This window comes from Cupressus sempervirens, chromosome 6, assembly GCF_028749045.1.
Source record: "Cupressus sempervirens isolate cs-2001-9-10 chromosome 6, ASM2874904v1, whole genome shotgun sequence".
In the NCBI taxonomy this organism is placed as follows: Eukaryota; Viridiplantae; Streptophyta; class Pinopsida; order Cupressales; family Cupressaceae; genus Cupressus; species Cupressus sempervirens.
This window is the reverse complement of record NC_143123.1, coordinates 668,253,662-668,274,352: the sequence shown is the minus strand read 5'-3', so window position 1 is coordinate 668,274,352 and position 20,691 is coordinate 668,253,662. Positions and strand designations below refer to the sequence as shown.

At 37.0% G+C, this 20,691-nt stretch overlaps 1 protein-coding gene across 1 annotated transcript in view; it reads right to left on the bottom strand.

The window, feature by feature from the left end:
* The window catches only part of LOC149553958 (DNAJ heat shock N-terminal domain-containing protein), a 193,998-nt gene that overhangs the window by 48,898 nt on the left and 124,409 nt on the right, over positions 1 to 20,691 (bottom strand). The window contains exons 8-9 of the mRNA XM_089789292.1: positions 14,088 to 14,141; positions 13,892 to 13,940 (exon numbers count right to left, since the gene is read on the bottom strand). Of these exons, the coding sequence (XP_089645418.1) occupies positions 13,892 to 13,940; positions 14,088 to 14,141 (103 nt within the window). The remainder of the gene's footprint in view (positions 1 to 13,891; positions 13,941 to 14,087; positions 14,142 to 20,691) is intronic.

Below are 20,691 nucleotides of genomic sequence, written 5' to 3'. Positions count from 1 at the left end.
ATGTCGCTTAATATTTGTGTTCCAAAACACATATCCAAACACACAATGGTGATTCTCGACACCCCGCACACTCAAGCAACTGTGTAACACTCATCAAATAAGAATTTATCGCAAAACATAAGCAATCAAACACAATCAATTAATGGTGCTTCTCAACACAGATACACAAATAGTCCACAAAGAGACATCAAAATACAACCTACGCAGAAACACGCTTGAACTAGGTTGATTGTATCTTTATGAGAAACTCAATAATGTCCACAAACTAGAGTAACAGGGATGAGAATATGAAATTTCTCTGTTTGTTGTCTATTATTATCGATTTTGATTATCTTGCTCTTCGAGTGACTTGAGGATGTTTGTAGGACTAGAGAAGCAAGGACAGGGGGCATGATCTTTTCTTTGATTGTTATTTGCAAGAATTGTGTTAGTGATCTTTAAATCTGAAATATTTGTTAGTGTTTGTGCATAAGTTCCTTCATATATCTCGTAAGCTATGTTCCCCCGAGTTTCTAGTACGGGGACGGCAAGGGAAGGGTTTTTGGGATGACAAATTTTTTTGGTGATTTTGGGGACGGGGGGGACGGTAAACAGGGACAGCTATATATATAGCTATATGGAAATTTTAAAATATACATTGAAATTTGCATATATACATGTCATTCATATGAAACTGAGCACAAAGCATGTCATTTAAACATTATAGAACCATAAGATACAACATTTGAATGCCATCTAGGAAACAATATCCGATTTCAATGCTCAATTATCAAATAACATATCAATATCAGTGAACAATATCATAATGATAAACATGGTAAATCTGAAAATCTAAATCTAAATATGCCCAAAGCTATACGCCCAAAGGCTAGAGGGTTGCCATAAAGTAATAAGTATCAATGTATCATAATCATGTTCAACATAAAAAACAAAACATAGTAAAATGAAGCAGACTATTGCTCCTATTTTGCCTCTTCTTGCAAAATGAAAACTCTAGCCAGCTGCAACACAAAATGAAAACCAAACAAATGACAAAACAACTAAACTATGGTGTCTTTAAACCTTTTAGGGCATTTGGAGGAAGGAGGGGCACTTGGGTGACCTAGTTAGGAGCCTTAAAATTATTTCCTTGCATAAAAAAAAAATTTAAAAATTTAAATTTAAAAAAAAAAAAAAAAACATTTGGGGATGGCTTGCCGTACCCAGTACAATCGAGGGATGTTTAGGTGCCCCCTTTCCGTACTGGGGACAGCCAGTTGTCCCCAAGTTTCGAGGGCATCCCCTGGTAATTTGCATCCTTTGGGGACGGTTGGGTGACGTCCCCTACCTGTCCCCTCGTCTCTGAGACGTCCCCATCTCAGAAACAAAGGTATTTTGGATGAGGATGCGTCCTCGGGGAACATAGCTCGTAAGCATCAAATTCTACAAAACTGCCACATAAGTGTTGGGATTATGACGAGCCACACATACCTCAACTCCATATATTTGTACACCAAGGTGAGGTTGGAACTCTTTCCTTGTCAATTTTTATCAAGTAATTTCTTAGTATTCTGCAATAACCGAAAAAATCTGCCCACATATATGAACAATAAAGGGTCATTGCAGGCACATCAAAAATATTTGGCCAAGCCTATAAACAAATGGATCATTTCGGACAACACAATCATTACACAAGAAAAGAAGGAACACAACCATGGATTCATGACTGTCATACTTTTCAATTTGTTGCATCTCCCTGCAAAGTGCTGCATAGAGTCATTATAACATTTGCATAGATGATTATTTGGTCAATCACTCCAGTCAGATTGTATATGGCCTCGTTATGGACATTTCCTCCAATTTATAGCAAAATCCAACAGTTACAATAAAAGTTATGCTTATTTTACCAAAACTTGGAGTAACTATCAAAAAAAAACTAGACAATTATAGTGTTACCCAAGCACGAGGGTGCGACAGTGCGAGGGGACATTGGGACAAGTTTCGAGTGCGGGAAACAAAAGGCCTCAATTTGGGGACGGTGGGGGGATAGCGAGGGCACAGAAAAGGGGGGGGGGGGGGGGGGGGGGAGGATGGGGTTGGGAGGTGGGGGAGTGAGGGCAATGGGGGGGCGGGGGTGAGAGGTGGTTACATAATATATAATATATATGACTGAAAATGCTAATTATGAAATGATACTTCAATATATTTTATAACATACCAAATATAGTTGAATAGAGAAAATTGAAATGTGATTCACAAACGATAAGTTCAAACTTGAAACTTGAAACTTCATAACCATTACCAATGAACATTTAACAAATTAACTTAGTTCAAGATACAAGATTCAAAATTCATTGTTCAAATATGAATATCATGTATGATATATCATAAAGATGCTCATGATGACAATGAGCCTCGAGTAGCATGAAACAGTGAAATGAAATAATATCGTAGCCATATCAAAGTGAGTACAATCAACAAAATGACAAAATGTCAATAATGAGAATGGAATCATCCCAAGTGCTCTCTAAGCATGCATAAAAATCAAATTAAAAAAGAAAAGAAAAAATTATATTTTTAAAATTTTTTTGGACCATTCAGCCAGCTGCACCCTGCGAGCACCCCCACACCCGAGCACCTGTGACGCACCCAAGCACCCGCGAACCACCCGAGTGCTTGACCGATACGGCCGAGGTGCGGCAACGCATTTTCGGCCAATGGGGTACTCGGGTGCATACGCGCACCGGGTGCTTCAAGTTTTTGACCTAGGTGCGCCCACCCGGGTTACACTAGACAATTATGACTATTAAAATTAACACTCCAAAACAAGGTAGAGCCTATGATCCAACAACCAGCATTTAAACCCACCCATTTCAATCGCCTAATACGAAAACAAATAGGATTTGTAGTCACAGACACAGAATATCAACAAATTGTTATACTAGCACTATCATTTCTCCATGAATACGAAACCATTTGTCATGAGAGAAAAACCAAATGAAATACCATTCAAAGTACTAACATATTCCAAAGTCATAATTTTTTTCAATGGTGGAACTTGCAGGAATAAACAAATCTATGTGAAATCCTTAGAAAGAGAGGTTTTTAAAACAGTTCTCACAATATTTGTTGGATCTCCCTCAATACTTAACGGCTAAACTTGAAACTTGGCTTGTTTGAAAGTAGATTCATCATAATTACTTCCCGAATCAGTTTCCAATCAAAATAAATCACTTTGAAAGAATGGCATGTGAATGAACGGTTGAATTTGTAGAAAAATAAGACTAAAATGGCAATATTTCATTGAAGTCCTTCCTCTCAACTCTCATGGTATGTTCCCTCAACCCAAAGAGGGACATTTAAAGCATTACAAGGTAGTTTTAACAATTACAACCATTTTTTTAACCAATGTACTCCCTAATTAGCAAGTTGTTTTGCAAAGTTGTCAAGCAACTTTGGTGCAACTTTTATTCTTTGCATCCAAATTGATGCTATGACCTCATGGACATGTAATTAATGCCTATTAGACCTTAGTTCCTTTTGATGTTTTGGTAGCTTTAGTAGGATAAACCTATGAGATCAAAGAGAAATTAATATAATTACAATTATTCGTGTGTGTGTGTATATTAAGTTTTCCATTATATTAATTATATTAATGAATAGATATGTCCCATGAAGGAAAATGTCTCTCTTTGGTTTATTCCTCATACAAATTTGAAGAGATCGATGCATTTGAAAAACACATACAATAAACAGGCAGTGCTATTACATTTGCAATCGCTCCTCAAAAAACAATATGGTATCAAAGTAGGTTCCCTACTTGCCTATGAGGCTTGAAGATTAATGAAAAAGAAGAGCTGGTAAAAATGAACAAAATGTATTAGCAGGTATCAATCCCTTAAATCCCCTGTTTGGGATGAGGTCGATGAAGAAATTGGAAATTTCCTTATGTATAGGTGTGGCACTACAATTTTCTATTTGTAGAGATGAAAGTAAATTCTTCTGGATCATGCGCAAACGATTCAATATTGGTGACTCTAAATCAATAGCTTAGATTTGTATTTGATGGATGGTTATGTTGAGACATTTATCTACTCAAGGATGCTATGATGGATTCTAGGCAGTTTGTGTCATACAGAAGGGGGATTATATTTATTATTATTTTTCATGCAAAGCGTGGATGAGTACTAAGTGTTTCCTATACATGTTGGGCATTTGCATTAGAAAATTCTTCATTTTAAATAATTCAATGACATTGATTATGACATACATTATTTGGCTAGATACAAATTGATATCCAACTTTTGAATCTCATTTCTAGTCTTTCAGTGGGTGCCTTCTTTTTCTAATTGATAAGGATGGGATTGTAGATAAACAATGTTGTAAAGTCATTGTCGATGAATAAGAAACAACTATGATTCATTATCCCCAGTTCATCTATAGACATTGTGATAGTTGATATGACGATGAACTGGTTGACTTGTGATCACTCACCCAAGAACTCTACAACAAGTCATGTTTCTCAAAGCCACCCTCCTTGTTGCAAACAACTTCAAGCCCCTTCCTATAGGCGACATATTTTTCAGTTGAATCACGACTTTGCATGGTCTTCAAAAGGCCTTCAAAAAATGTCTACTTGTGGATATCACCACATTTTTCAGCCTGCATCATCCTCTAAACAACATGTTGTAGAGGATATTCCATGGGTGACTTACCAATGCCTGTGTAATCTCTGAAACTTTCATTTAAAACATGAAGAAGCACTTCCTTAATAATGGTGTGTGGTCGGACAGGAATAGCAACATAGATACAATAGTGGACATCATTGGTGAGCGATCTCTTCAGAGAGCTTTAATGTTTTCATTTCAAGATATATTGGGAGACAATGAATCCAATTGGTAGCATGTGGAGCATGGATCCATTAGCGGGAAAACAAATAAAGCCTGAAAGAGGGGAGATAAATATGTTATTAATCGAAGCACACTGGTGTGGATATCCAATGTGGCAAAGGAAATTACAAATTTGATGCCAATGAAGATAATCAGTGCACCCTCTCTCTATGTTGGGCATGGAAGAATTTGTGGAAGCCACTCATTGACAAATGATCTCAGGCAACTACTCTTGCGGCCTATAAGGGCATCAGTAAAATTTATATGAATAGTTAAGGATAGAGTGTCTCATTGGTGAGAATAAGTATGTATGGAAAAATTAAATCAATATTAGAGTGGGGCATCAGTATTGAATATTTAATACAATCGCCAAAACAAATTTGAAGTTTGGTTGCACGTTCATGATGTTGGGTTAAGACAGACTCTATTCAAAGTAAGGAGTCTAATAACCACGAAGATATCGATGTTGGAGAAGTCCAAAGGCGGGGACCCGCTATTGATATCAAAAGGAAGGAATAGAGGTAAAGTTCACCTAGTAGGATATAAGAGAGGTAAGGTTAAGAATTTATTTCATTTTTATGAATTTATGGTAAAATTCACGTGGAAGGATATAAGAGGTAAGTTTATGAATTTATTTCCTTTTATATGAATTTATATTATAGACTTTTGTATATAAAACTATAATTTATTCATTTATATATAGAGATGTAAATGTTCATACATAATTTTAACAGGATAGTATGTAAATATATGTATATATGGTGAATTATATATGTATATAAAGTAAATATATTTTCTGAACAATTTCTTATGAATATAGGTGATTATAGACTGGGAAATTGATCACCATAGAAAATAATGTGTTATATATATATATATATATATATATATATATATATATATATATATATATATTAAGATATATACTTTGAAGATTGAATATATATACGCATATATGTTCAAAGTAGATATTTAATTTAGATTTTTTGGAATGGTCTTATATTATTTGAATATTATTAGTCTCTCTTATTATTTCAATACGTACTATAAGAGTTATTTTCCTTGTGTGATAACCCCAACCAGTTATAACTTCGAAAAACACCAAATTGTTCAACTTATTCTAAAATAAACTTTGAATACACAACTTCAATTGATATCAGAATAATGATACACAATTAAATGAGCAGATCCTCTTTATTCATTGCATAAATAGTACTTTTTAACACCCATATAATGAGATGTAAAAATGTAACAATGAACTTGGCAAAGTATCAAACTTCTCCACCAATCACAGCCTAAAATGTAATGCTACAGCAGTCTCAAAATGATGCCCAATAGCAGAAGATCAAGTGTTCATTGGATGCAGATTTAACAGATCACAGAAGCAGACCAAAGTCGCTCCATATAGCAGGGCACTGAAGCGTCCAACAGGGCTGAAATACCAAACCCAAATTCAGATCCCAGTACCACCCAAACCAAGGAAATGTGTACAGCCCGATAGGTCAATCCTGTTCACCTTATATATGCAGATCGAACCACACTGAAAGCTTGAGCAAATTTGCAGAAATTTGACAATTAGTAGCAAGGATTTGATTGCCAAACATAGGACAGAAATCCCGCCAATCAGAAAGGATAATAGGCATTTGTAATTGCAGATATCATTAATCATTAATGCTATCCAAGGATGATGGATGTCAAACTTCAGTGAGATCAAACTCCCAAATGCAAATAAGAATTATCACAAACTTTCAGCACAGCAGTTGTCTTTCAAGCTACAGCAGGAGCAGAAATGGAAGACTCCCAAATTAATTCACAAGACTCAAATTCCAAACTACGATACCTCAGCAGTAGGTTGGAAAGCTCCAACAACCAATCTTCTCCTTAGCCACAGTAAAACAATAGGAGAAATGGCCAATTGTATACCTCAGCACAATCGCCAATGCAAACTCAAAGCAAAATCTCATATTTGAATCTCCAATAGTCCAATTGTAGATCCAACGGAACAACTCAGAATTCAGACCTTATACTTTAGCAAGGGCACACTATCCAGAAATCTCAGAAAAAGCCACAAAGGCAACAAAAGAAAATAAATTATCCAAGCGTGCCTTTCTCAACAAATGGGCTTGTGTTTATAACCTCCAGATGCCCTTTTTGTTGCCAAAATGTAACTTCACTCAAGAAGCTTCACCACACAACATTAATTAGAAGCTTCCATTAAATTCTTTCACTTGACTTGGCTTAACTAATTGATAAATGGCTCTTTCCAATGATAACTCAACCCTCAACTTAAGTGAAATTATAAAGTTAAATTATAACTTTATGATAAGCCATTTAATAATTTAATAATAATTTGACCACTAAAAAATATAACAACTCCCAAAATACTCATCATTTAAATATGTCATTTGAAATAGGAGTCATACCTATTATTTCTCCATTTGACCAAATGCACTTTCTAAAAATATTAAGGGTCTATCTCAATCAATACCCAACTTACCACAAATAGTAAGTACACAAAACTAAGCCCAAATAAAGTCCAATCTGAGCCAAATGAAGACCAACCTGTAGCTTATTGAATTGTGGAGAAGATAAGATCCTCCCAAGCCAAGCCACTACCTCAGAAGACCCTCTATCTACAACAATTAGCCTACGAGGATCACAATAATAAGCTAATCCCTGAAACTTTGATGCTGGCAAAATTGGGGACATTACACCTTGATATTTTTTGACAATGTTCTCAATGGAAAAGGAGGGAGATTGAGATTCAGAGGAAGCTTGGCATTTCATTAGAGGCAACCTTGAAATGAAAGAAGCAGATAGAGGATATGATTCAGTCAACCTTCGATGATCTCAATCATATTGATCAAAGGGAATAAACTATTTTGAGATGGATTCTCCAATGATCAATAAATTGTAGTAGTCAAGAGGGTTGTGATTCATGAAACCTCATGACTATGTCATTTTAATGGGCCTACCTCCTATGTACATCATGGGGAAGTAACAACTTCCAAATGATGTCACTTGTATTTGCAGAAGTTATTGAAAGGTGACGATCTTACAATAACTTAATTTTCTATTATGATGGATATCTTATGATGTCTATGCAAATCATGATAGATTATACTTTGTATGGTGGAGTTTATATGGTAAGCATTATGAGAATGCAAGTGCACATACCTTATAAACATTTTTCTGAGAACATCGTGAATGTTATGCAAATTGATGTTCTGGAGGGCCACTGCACAAAGTACTTGGTGAACATCATGCGACTTGATGTTCTAGAAGACCATTACTCACAATACTTGGTGAACATTTTGCATATCAACATTGTGGAAGGCCATTACTCAAAGAGTATTTGGTGAATATCATTGATATTTGGGGAGACCAATACTCATGATTTTAGATGTGATATCAAATGTGTTTGAGTATTTGGTGAATATCATGTATTCTAGAAGAACAATACTCATGATATCAAATGTGATAGCAAAACTTTTTTAGTACTTGGTGAATATCAAATGTCGATATTCTAGGAGACCAATACTCATGATATCAAATGTGATATCAAAATGGTGGATATCTTCTGATCAAAGATATCTTTAAAATTTGTCATATCTAATATTACCAATGGCGTAACATGTGTCATGTGTTTATCCTCCTTAGCTAAGAGGGAGTGTTGATGTTTTGGTAGCTTTAGTAGGATAAACCTATGAGATCAAAGAGAAATTAATATAATTACAATGATATATATAATTAAGATTGTCATTATATTAATTATATTAATGAACAGACATGTCTCATGAAGGGACATGTCTCTTCTTGGTTTATTCCTCATACAAATTCAAAGAGATCAATGCATTTGAAAAACACATACCATAAACAAGCAGTGCTATTACATTTGCAATCACTCCTTAGAAAAACAACAGTTCCATGGTCTTACCCCTGTTGACCAATTTGACTAGTTTGACCAACCTAGGGCCTTATAGGTCAAATAGTTACATAATGGATCATAGACCTTACATTTGAGATCCAAAAGATGAAAAGACATTAACTAACTATGAAAATGACATGGATGGCCTTAAAATGGCCTTATTACAAAAGTTTGACCATTTATGGCCATAGTTGCATTGGTGCACTTGTACCACTCTTCAAGTCCACTTAAACTCTTTTTTATCACCCCACATTGTGTTAGTTATGAGTATTGAAATTTTTGATAAATTTTCTGTAAAAGCTAGCCAAGCCATGAAAAGACCTCACCTTAGTAGCACTCATTTGAGTAGATCATTCAAGGATAGCCTTCACTTTCTTTGGCTCAATTTAAAGACCATCTACCGAGACAACAAATCCTAGATACACTAACTCCTTCATAGGACAACATTTCTTCAAATTAATCAACAACTTATCTTGCCTTAACTTCTCAAAGACCCTATGAATATGCATAATATGCTCTTCCAATGTCTTACTAAAGACCACTATATCATCCAAGTAAACAATAACAAACTCAAAAATGCTTTCAATACCTCGGTCATGTGTTGTGTAAATGTGCTCAGCACATTAGTTAGCCCAAAAGGCATGACTAACCACTCGTACAAGCCCTCCTTTGTCTTGAAGCTTATCTTCCATTCATCTCCTCTAATCTGGATTTGGTCATGTCCACTCTTCACGTCTATCTTTGTGAAGTACTCAACTCCACATAAACAATCCATAATGTCATCCATCGCAAGGGAAACATATACTTGATAGTAATCTTATTGATAGCCCAAGAATGTGTACACATCCTCCATTGTCCATATTTCCTTGGTGCTAGTATTGTTGGCACAACACATGGACTCAAACTCTCTCAAAGCAACCCATTCTGCAATAACTGTGAACTTGTTCTCTATGTGCTAACTAATTTGGAAAATTAGCTCTAAGATTCAAGTCCATTCAACGACTAAACTTTCTTATTGATGGCAATCCATTAGGTACATTATCAGATACAACATCTTGAAACTCACCAAATAAATATACGACTTCAACATCTTGAAACTCGTCAAATAAATATGCAACTTCCACAAGTACATCTACTTGTTTATCAACTCTTGGAATTAAAATAAAACACTCATGCACATACTTCATGCCTTCTAGAAACTTCAATCAACTAAACATATTCTTGCATTACCACTTTCATTTTCTTATGTTTTCTTCAATGGCTTCAGCTTGTGTGGAACTCTATGCTTCGTCAAAGAATAGGAATTTGCATATCCATCATGCACTACACAACAATCAAATTGACATGGTCTCCTAACAATCGATGATAAACATCCATAGGCATAATATCACATAATACCTCATCATAGTACTTTCCAATTTTGAACTTTACCAGAGATTGTCCACCTTGAGAGCCTTCAACAATCAAGCAATCTAGTAGGGATTTGGATGCTTATTTCTCTCTAAATGTAGTATAATAACCATTTCCTCTAAAACAAGTTTAGCAATGCTACCACTTGTTGATGTGTGCTTGACCCCGCTAACAACATAATGAAATACCAAGGTATCTTTTCTTTTCTTGAGCAAAATCCCATGTACGCTAAGATTGGGAAAGATTATACAGGTGACTCCAAGATTCTTTACTATCACATCTTGACATGTGGATAAGGTCAATGGTTGATGTGATATGTTGGTATCATTGGTATCACAAAGGGACTCACGTTTGAATCTTTCTTCAGTTCTTCTGCAATGTTAACTGGAACTCCTTCATCGGACATTGCAATCTCGTGATGCTTCTTCTTTGAATGACACAACTGAAATGAACTAAAATTAAAAGGAAAAGTGTTAGAAGTAGCATAACAGGACTTGACGAGTCTGGCAAGGACTCGGCGAGTCCTGAGGGAAGCCCTAGTCGAGTCTTAGCCAAGTCTTGGCTAACTCGTTGAGGGAGGTGACTCGTCGAGTCCTGTTGGTCGGACTCTATCATCAGCCAACAAAAAATAATAGTTTTTGAGCTCAGGGGCAGGAGGATTTATACAAATATAACATTTAAGTATAAGTTGCATTTATTTTCTTTCTTATACTTTGAGTTACATTTGTAGAGATACTGTCAGGATGTTTGAGATAGGTTTCAGGTTCATAGGAGTTGAAATGCAGATTCTAGATTTTGGGGGTTTTCGAAAAATTCCAAGCTTAGCCAAATTTCAGGATTCAGCATGCCTTCCACAGTGTTATCTCACACAACTTGTCTTGGCTATTTGAGGTCAAATTGAAGTTGGAAGTTGATGATCTTGTCTTTGGTGATTAAAACTTGGAGTGGGTTGATCAGGTGGATTGAAAGGCAAAAGCAGTGGCAGTGGAGGAGGCTAGAGCATGAGGAGACCTAGTGCAGGACCCTAAGGTAGAGAGTGATGGATTCGACTCTGATGATGAGGATTATGAGGATGAGGAGGATGAGCATGATAAGCATGTCACTGAGGTTCAACTTCACACACAGTGAGAGATGATGGGTCTAGAGTTTTCCATGACCTATCTTAGGCGTAGTCGTAGGAGGGCATAGGCTACTATGAGCCTTTATTTTGATATATGTTTTGAACTTTTGATTCAATGGATTGCATATTCCATGAATATTATAGACATTGGACACTATATTTCTATTATCTTATTTAGTTTAACTTTAAGTAACTTCTTTCAAAAATTCGCATTTACACTTACGTGATCTAGGAAGAGTTGTGGATGTGTACAAAGTAGCTTCTATTTATATCAATTATTGTGTATTTGATGATAATTGGTTAAATGAGACATGAAAAAAACTTAAAATCTTTAAATTTCATATGTTTTTAATTGCAGAGTCCATGCCAAGTCCTTGCCAAGTCCAACCGCCAAGCCCGAATCTGAGCCTGATTTGGGCTTGATCAAGACTGAGCCGAGTCCGAGGCTGGTAATATTGGTTAGAAGGATCTTAATTTACTCCTAAGGGCAATGATATGAATTGAAGGGGCTATGTGTCAAGGCAAAATTTGGAGGCTCAAGTGGTAGGGCAGAAATGGGGCAGTCAAGTGGTAGGGCGGAACATAAAATATAACATTTAAGAATCAGTCCTTTATGTAATATTTTATGTATATATTGTCGTGAAGTATGAGAGTGGCTTCAGATCTCTAGGACTTAAAATGGAGATTCTAGATTTTTGGAGATCCAAAAAACTTACAAACAAAACCAAATTTTGGGAATCAACATACTTCCATCAATATTCTTCTCCATCACTTTTCTTAACTTTGTAAGATAAATTTGTTACTCGAACAAAGAATTTCCAAGAGTTTTCTTGACTTCATTTCCACATACTTGAATAGCTTGGCTCAATTCTCACTTATATCCTTGATTGACTTGATACCCTAGCGAGCTAAAGTTTCTCAAACTCATCTCTTAAACTCAAAGGCTTGAAAATTGCCACTAAACTAAGACTGCTAGGAAAACAAAGTGGAAAGAGGGGGTTCCCATTTGGGGGGGTGGTGTTGAAACCTCACAACAGATGGTTGGGTGTCTACGTGCATGGGCATGTGCATTGTGTGTGTGTGTGTGTGTGTGTGTGTGTGTGTGTGTGTGTGTGTGTGTGAGAGAGAGAGAGAGAGAGAGAGAGTATCAAATAGTAGATGGCGAGAAATGTGAGCAAGACACTTCCTACAAGTCTCTATACCCATTTCATATCTCAATCTTTTGAGACACATCTTCTTGCAACCTTAGTTATAATATTCAATTAAAACATTAAATAGAAAGAATGAAGAATACTATGTTACCAAAAAGGTTGAGAGTGAAACTGAAAGGAGAACTTACAATAGATAGAGTTATTTCTTTAAATTTTGCAAATTAAATGCAAAACTAAACAATTTTTAGAAGCCAACCAAAATAATGAAAAACGATACTTTGAGTGGAAACTCAAATGTTTCATAGCGTAATTGTAAACTATATAATTATTGCAAGCGTCCTTGACAAAGCCTAATCGTGTGTGTGCAAGTGTGAGTGCAAGTGTGTGTGTGTGCGTATGGACGTCTGCGTGTGCATGCGTGCGAGAGAAAGAGAGATATCACCTAGTAGATGGCAAGAAATATGGGCAAAACACCCCTGCAACAAGAAAAGTTTCTATATCTATTTCCAATATGGGATACACATCTCAATCTTTGAAAGGCATCTTCTTGCAACCTTACAATATTCAATCACAACATTAAATGGCAAGAATGAAGAATGCTATGCTACAAGAAAGCTTGAGGGTGAAACTTGAACAAGAACTTAAAATAGATTGAGTTATTTCTATAATTTTTGCAAACGAAATACAAAACCCAGCAAATTTAAAGGCCCAAATAAAACAACGAAAATTGAAACTTTGAGTAGAACCTCAAATGTTATATAGTGTAACCCATAAAAAAAATGCAAGTGTCATGTTATACCTAGAAATGACAAAAGGTTGTCAATATGATAAGATAGTTCAAGCAATAACAACAGAAAACTGAAGACAAAAACCCAGCACTAAAAGAGAGATTACAAGCTAAAAGAACCAATATAATTATCGTCAACCAAGGTTAGTAAGCCTAAAAATGAGCAGACCCTAATGATTTCCTCTTGCCAATACTAAATACATGAACGTACATAATTAACTATAGTCCTCATATACCAAGGATCAGTTCTTTGTTCCAAACAAAAGGGAGAAAGACACTCATACAAGAACCTAACCAATGTGCAAGAGCAACATAAGTATGTCATCAAAAGCCAGAGAAGAAGCATGGCAGGAATGCTCCGATACCTTAAGGCAAAATAAAACCATACCAACCACTCATAATTGTTATATCAATGGCTACACATTATCTTCTTAATTTACTTATGAAAAGATACTTGTGAGTTCATACGACAAGTTTGTAGAGAAAATAATAAGAGTTACACTTTCTGCATAGATTTCTTAAATGATTGCTTGCAAGTGTCCACCTCACCTGCTCCCCTTTCCCTTCCCCCCAATCTACACTAGAAAGTTTGCTTGGCTTTCTTTATTTAGTGTTGAAGAATCATACCTCGTAAACGCCTCCATTGTGCAGCTTCCCGAGATGCCTTCAATTCAGCCTGAGGAAATTTCAAACAGCTAGGAACAAATTAGAAAGAATAACGTTGATTAGAATTACGGAGCTTGAAAATGTAAACAGCAATATCTTTGGGCCATCAGGAAACATAGAATGCAATAGCATACTGGAAAAGAGGGATGGATCCAACCTCGAATTCTTCTTTTTCTTCTCTCTGTATTATCTTATCATCAATCGCAGCTCGCTGCAAAAGGATGGATCAAGTTTCAAGATGTGGAAACGAGATACAGAACATTTTAAGAGAAAATTTTGACCTAAAACAATTATTATATTGGGCAACCCTTTCTAATTAGTGTTATTACAATGTGGAAATATTAAAAATATATCACACCCTAAATCTCACATCACTGAGAGAAGTAAACTATTTGAGCCAAATGTCATTTTGGATTTCCAACTTAGGAAAAAAAAACAGAGAATTTTTATACAGTGCATCTTCAAAAACATACCACACTTGAAGTAACTGAATCCATTTGATAAAGATCAGAAAAATCTTATACAATATCAACAAAAGGTTGCAGTCACAAAATAGTAATACAAAACGAAAAAGGAAATGCAGAACTACTGACCATGATTTGTTCACTTCCATAAAGAAACCACGGAGAAAACTATTGTCCAAAACATCGCACCTTTGATAACCCTATTTATATTTTTCAATGTTACATGAGAACGCATCCCCCTGTTTTTGGCCTTCTCGGAAAGATTCCAAAAATAAATTCCCCGTAGACCCCCCTCCCTGTCCCTAAAACATTGTGGAATATTTTAAAAACCAACACAAGTCAATGTTTTTTTAAGACAGAAAAGTTATAAATCCAAGTTACAAAGTCAATGGGTATCTATGTCTCTAAGCTGGCACTAAGTTGAATCTATGTTTCAAACATGCATCAAAGTGTTGTAGGCTTGTTTTGTGTCTTAGACAAGACATTTTCTGATTTCACCATTAATGTTGTCATTAAAAGTTATATAAACATAAAAAATCATATACTATATTAATATGTTTTTAAAATACACACACACATGCACACACTGTTGTCTGTTGTCAGTTTGTAGCTACACGAGCTATCTGTTATACCTGTGATAGCCTTCTCTGTCTGAGTTAACCATTCCAGAATTGAGTTTGCTGATTCTGCATTATTTGTGCCATATATGATATCAATCTCATCTTTTCATTCTTTTGCCAGTGATTCTTTCTTCATATGTTTTGTCAGTCAAAGGTATTGTATAGATGCTTCATATTTCATGTGATGGAGTATTTGAATAGACTCGGTGGATTCGTTGAGAAGTCACAGCAAACAAAAATGGAAGGCATCATCTTGTGTATGACATGGAGATGGTTGTTATTATGATGGATATTTTCCAACACTCACAGGTTATGAACAGGTCTTCTTGTTTTGGTCATCATCATTCAGATTGAGGATCATTTGTAATAACCCGTCCATAATAAATATAATATATCAAATAAATATTGATAACTGATTTTTTATTTTTTTATTTTGATCAGTAAAATATTGATAACTGATTATTAATTGAACAATAATTTATATTTAATCATCAATTAATAAATATGTAATATTCAACAAAGTTTGTTATCATTTTCATTAATTAATAAATATATGAATTAATGAACATAGTCACAGCATTTCCATCAAGTATATTATTATTAAGTGGTTATCACATTGAGATGTTACAATGATAATAAGTTACACTATGGTAACATTCGTAAGCAGTGATTTTTATATTTGGATGGGCCACATAGACTTCCACATGAGCAGGTCATATATTACGGATGAGTGCAAGTAATGAATAAGGTTAAACGAAAAAAAAGCATGTGTTGATCTAATGGAAGGATATGACAAAGGAGACATGTTCTCAGGGGTTGCACCCCATCACTCCGACTAAGACAATATATATTGCCATTTAAGAAGACTTCCAAAGACACACAAGAAAAACAGACATTCAATCTAGAAATGGCAGACGGCAGGAAACAGAAAAGAATATAAAAAAAGAAGTATCAGTCTGAGAAATAAGACAGAAGAAAAAAAGAAAAAAGAGAAAAAAAAAAAATATATATATATATATAGCTCTCTACTGTCTATCACCAGCGAATAACAAAGAACAATAGAGTAATTTGTAACTCTATGCTGTGATCACTAATATCAGAATACGCTAACACATAATATTGTTATTGCCTTATTATATATCTGTACAAAATCATTTTTTATTTAAATATATATGTGTGAGTATATATGCAACAACAAATAAGTCCATACACTGCTAATAGTAAAGCAACAGAGCAAAGTACACCACCATATCTATGTTTCAGTTCAATAGGATATTAATTGCATCATTTTGCCATACATACAACATGATACACTTTGCTTGGTCACATGCATGGAATATGTTTTCCAGATCAAGGGAGCAGTTTGAGAATGAAAGGAATCGTCAGAGATAAGTGAAGTAACATGAATTTTTTTTTGTATTTGTTAGAAAATTTCTAAAGCCAAACCAAAAGTTAAGATTCAAACTTTCAAGCCCTAGATTCAAAGGTATCATAGCTTTTTTGAAGAAATTCCTCTATAATCATGAATTTGGATTTCAACTATTGTCAATTTGGATTTCCATTATAAACAAGTTTTCTTTAATCCACATATGACATATAAACCATCTTTTTGGCCTTTTTAGTGGTCAATTTTAGGGTTGAAAAGTCAAATAGACCAAATTAGGCAAAAAGCACTTCAAAAAACTCAAAAATAATTGTTTAAAGACCAAATTCATCCTGAGATCAGCCACTGGGCAGCAAATTCTTTGAAATTTGCTCCAAATTCTGATCGGTTTCCTCTGACAGGATTTGCAGCAAATTTATGGCTTTGTAAAATGAATTTGGAGCGAATTTGACAAGGACCACAGTTTATACAGAATCAAACCAGATTTTGAGGGTTGCTGGAGAGAATCTAGTAACTTAATGTTCCTGAACAGAAATAAATGTATTTAATTATTTTTGTGTAACGGGCCGATTGTTTAACTTAACTCAGACGCAAATTTAATTTTGTCATAGTAGTTTGTGTCGCCGTCGGCTAATCTTTGTACACCCTCGGAAAGCTTTTCCCGATGGGTATTTAAGCACGGCTCGTAGTAGTCGATAGGTATGTTTTTGGATCATATTTTCTCTATACTGCGGATTCCTGTTGGAGTTCGGAATTTGTTCGCCATTTCGGAAGTGAAAGACCTTCCCTATTTGGTTCGCTCGATTTCGGTGGGACTCAGCCCTCACCCTATTCCGTTGGTGTACATCTCTATGTATCTGGCAAATCGGAGTATTATCTTCTGGTGGAAATCAATATTCACATTCGACTCTATTTCCTATTGTGTAGCTTAATCAATATTCTGTGTATGTACATGCAACATTGTGTTCCTATCATTGTGTGTGGTGTTCTACTCCACTCTCCATCTGTCCTGACTTCCCTCATCTTCCATCCATCTGTACGTCTCTGAAATCTCAATTAAGTCACCGTACAACTTCCTACTCTAACTGTACGGCTGATCTAAGCCACCATATGGCTTACCTTGCTTCTGAAACACACCCCGTACAGACTGCTCACCGTACGCCCAGCTTCATACCATGACCGTACGGTCTGCTAGCATATCGTACAGATTGCCACCATCATCGTACAGCAGTTGTGTTGCCATCGTACGGACCTACCTTCCTTCATCGTACATCTACTAAGTCATTCACCGTACGCCTTCTTCAACACATCCGTACATTAATCTCCACCGTACGGACTTGCTAAGGATTGCTCTGTGCGGCTCAAGACATACCATACGCCATCTGTAATCAGCCATACGGCCAGTCTTCTGCCCTCCTGTGTGCCTAACATCCATATTCTGGTGATCTTCCGTGAAATTTCAACATTTTTGAATACAGAGAGACATAGGAACATTATAGTGGTATCAAAGCAATCGATCCTGCCAGCCTGTGATCGATCAATGCGAGTTTATAGCCGGAAGCGAAGGACGCATTCTGTTGATCGAATGGCTAAAGAACAGGAACGAGAACGGGAACTGACAGGTGCTGAACTCATTGCACTTCTGAGGGATATTGCGCAGAACCAGGCACAGATCACTGATACTTAGCGGCTTATGGAAGAAACTCTCAAAAAGTTGGCGGAAAACAAAATTTCTAGAGAACCGAATGGACATAGCGCAGATTCGGTAGCAGTCAAATCACACCCTCACACTGCACACTCTCGACCATCCATGCCGACTTTCCCACCACGGACTGAGACACATCACGGAGAGAGACTTCCAACCTTCGACGAAATACGAGAGGATTGGCGGAATGCAAATCTTGAAGAAGACATCTCCTACAAGGATTACGCAGATCTAAGAATGAGATACGCAGGAGGTGGAAACAAAGGAGGATATTTTAACGATGACTTAAGGAGAAAATTGAGTAAGGTGAACCTGTCTCCATTTGACGGTTCAAGCTCCATTTCAGCGCAGGCATGGGTAATGAAAGCCGACACCTACTTCCAGCTAAATCCTATGCCCGAAGAAGAAGCAATTAAATTCACCGCGTTACACTTGGAGGGCATTGCGCACAAATGGTGGCACCACGACACTATCGCTCTTGGGCATGATCAAATAAAGACTTATGCTGAGTTCATGAAGAGACTAATTGAACGATTTGATGAAAAAGACCCCGAGCTCAATTTCAAAGATCTGGCACAGCTGAGGCAAACAAGATCAGTAGATCAGTTCATCGCAGAGTTTCAGAGACTTTTTGTGTTGGTGACAGACATTTCTAAATGAAGGCGAGTCGTTCTCTTTATGGATGGACTGGCAGAACCACTGAAAGGTTGGGTGAAAGGATTCAACCCGTCAACCTTGACAGAAGCAATCAGTATGGCACGAAGCATGGTGTTGTTGTCAGCATCATCCTCATCCTCTCGGATTCATTCACATCTGAAACCGCCGAGATTCCCAAGGGACAAACCTCCACCCAAGAGGCCATCACTGGATGAAGCATCCCGACAAGAACTCCGAAGAAAGAAGTTATGTTTTAATTGCAAGGGGCCTTGGGAACCTGGCCACCGATGTCTCGGGAAAGGGAAAATTCATTACATCGAAGTGATGTCCAATGAAGAAGCTGAGCAGGATTGAGAGGAAACGTCAGTAGAAGACATCCAACCTAGCGATGACATTGACATGGCCAACTTCAACCATACGGAGAGGATTGCTGCTTTAATAAAACGTGGAGGATCCATTGCCTTGGCTGGCAGTCCGAGGTGCACAGTTTTCCGTGTGCGAGGTACCCTTCAAGGACAAAGGATTACAGTGATGCTGGATAGCGGAGCTACATTGAATTTCATAAATTCATCTTTAGTACAGCGAAGAAATCTTCCAATGGAAGCACACGTGGGCTTTTAGGTCAAAGTTGCCGGAGGGACTTTCCTGCCCTGCATGCACCTAGTTCCTCAGCTGAGCATCACGATGGCAAATCACACGATGACAAAGGACTTTTTCATAGTGGATCTGGCCGACATGGAGGTCATCCTCGGCATACAATGGATGGAGACGCTTGATGAATACACTCAGAGTTTCAAGCGAATGGACTTCACTTTCGTGGCTGATGGGAAGAAGGTGGTCCCCCGAGGGATGGCAAATGAAGGACCAAAGGAAGTGTCTGCGCATCGGATGGAGGCAATCTTACGGCATGATGATGTTGCGTGGGTTGCACAATGTTTCATCTCAGAGGAACCTATTAAGGGGCACCGAACACCTCCACAGGATAAAGAGCTTCAGGATGTTTTAAGTAAGCATGAAAGGGTTTTCATAGATATTCCTCCTGGCATACTGCCGCATCAAGGATTTGAACATACAATAGAGTTGGAACCAAGAGCGAAACCTGTTATAACCACACTGTACTGCCACCCGAAAAAGTTCAAAGATGAAATCGAATGGACGATCCAAGAGTTACTTGATAAGGGATGGATCCGTCCCAGTTCTAGCCTGTTCACATCATTAGTGGTGTTGGTCAAGAAGGACGGAACGTTGCGTATGTGTGTGGACTATCGTGCACTAAACAAGAGAACAATAAAGAACAGGTATCCCATTCCGAGGATAGATGAGCTGCTAGATGAACTATATGGTGCGGTCTATTTCTCAAAAATAGATCTCCGTTCCGGATACCATCAGATCCGAATGAGGGAAGAGGATGTGGAGAAAAAGGGGATGTGGAGAAAAAGGCCTTCCGTTCCCATTACGGACACTGAGTTCCTGGTCATGCCGTTCGGGCTGACCAACGCGCCTGCTACATTCCAGTCATGCATGAACTGCATCTTTAACAAGCAGTTGCGTAAGTATTTGTTGGTGTTCTTTGATGATCTTCTCATTTATAGCAGAACATGGGAGGAACACCTGAAACATTTGAACGAGGTTTTGAGTATCATGGAAGAACAATCCTTGTTCGCCAAACAATCCAAATGTGAGTTCGGAATGACGGAGATATTGTACTTGGGGCATGTTGTCAGTCAATATGGGGTTCAAGTGCATCAATAGAAGATCCAAGCTATCCTCGATTGGCCTCCCCCGAAATCACTCACAGATTTGCGAGGGTTCTTCGGATTGTGCAGCTACTACAGGAGATTTGTCAAGGGTTTTTCTCAGCTCAGCGCACCTTTAACAAATCTAACGAAGAAAGGGCCTTTCCAGTGGAATGAAGAAGCGCAACTCACATT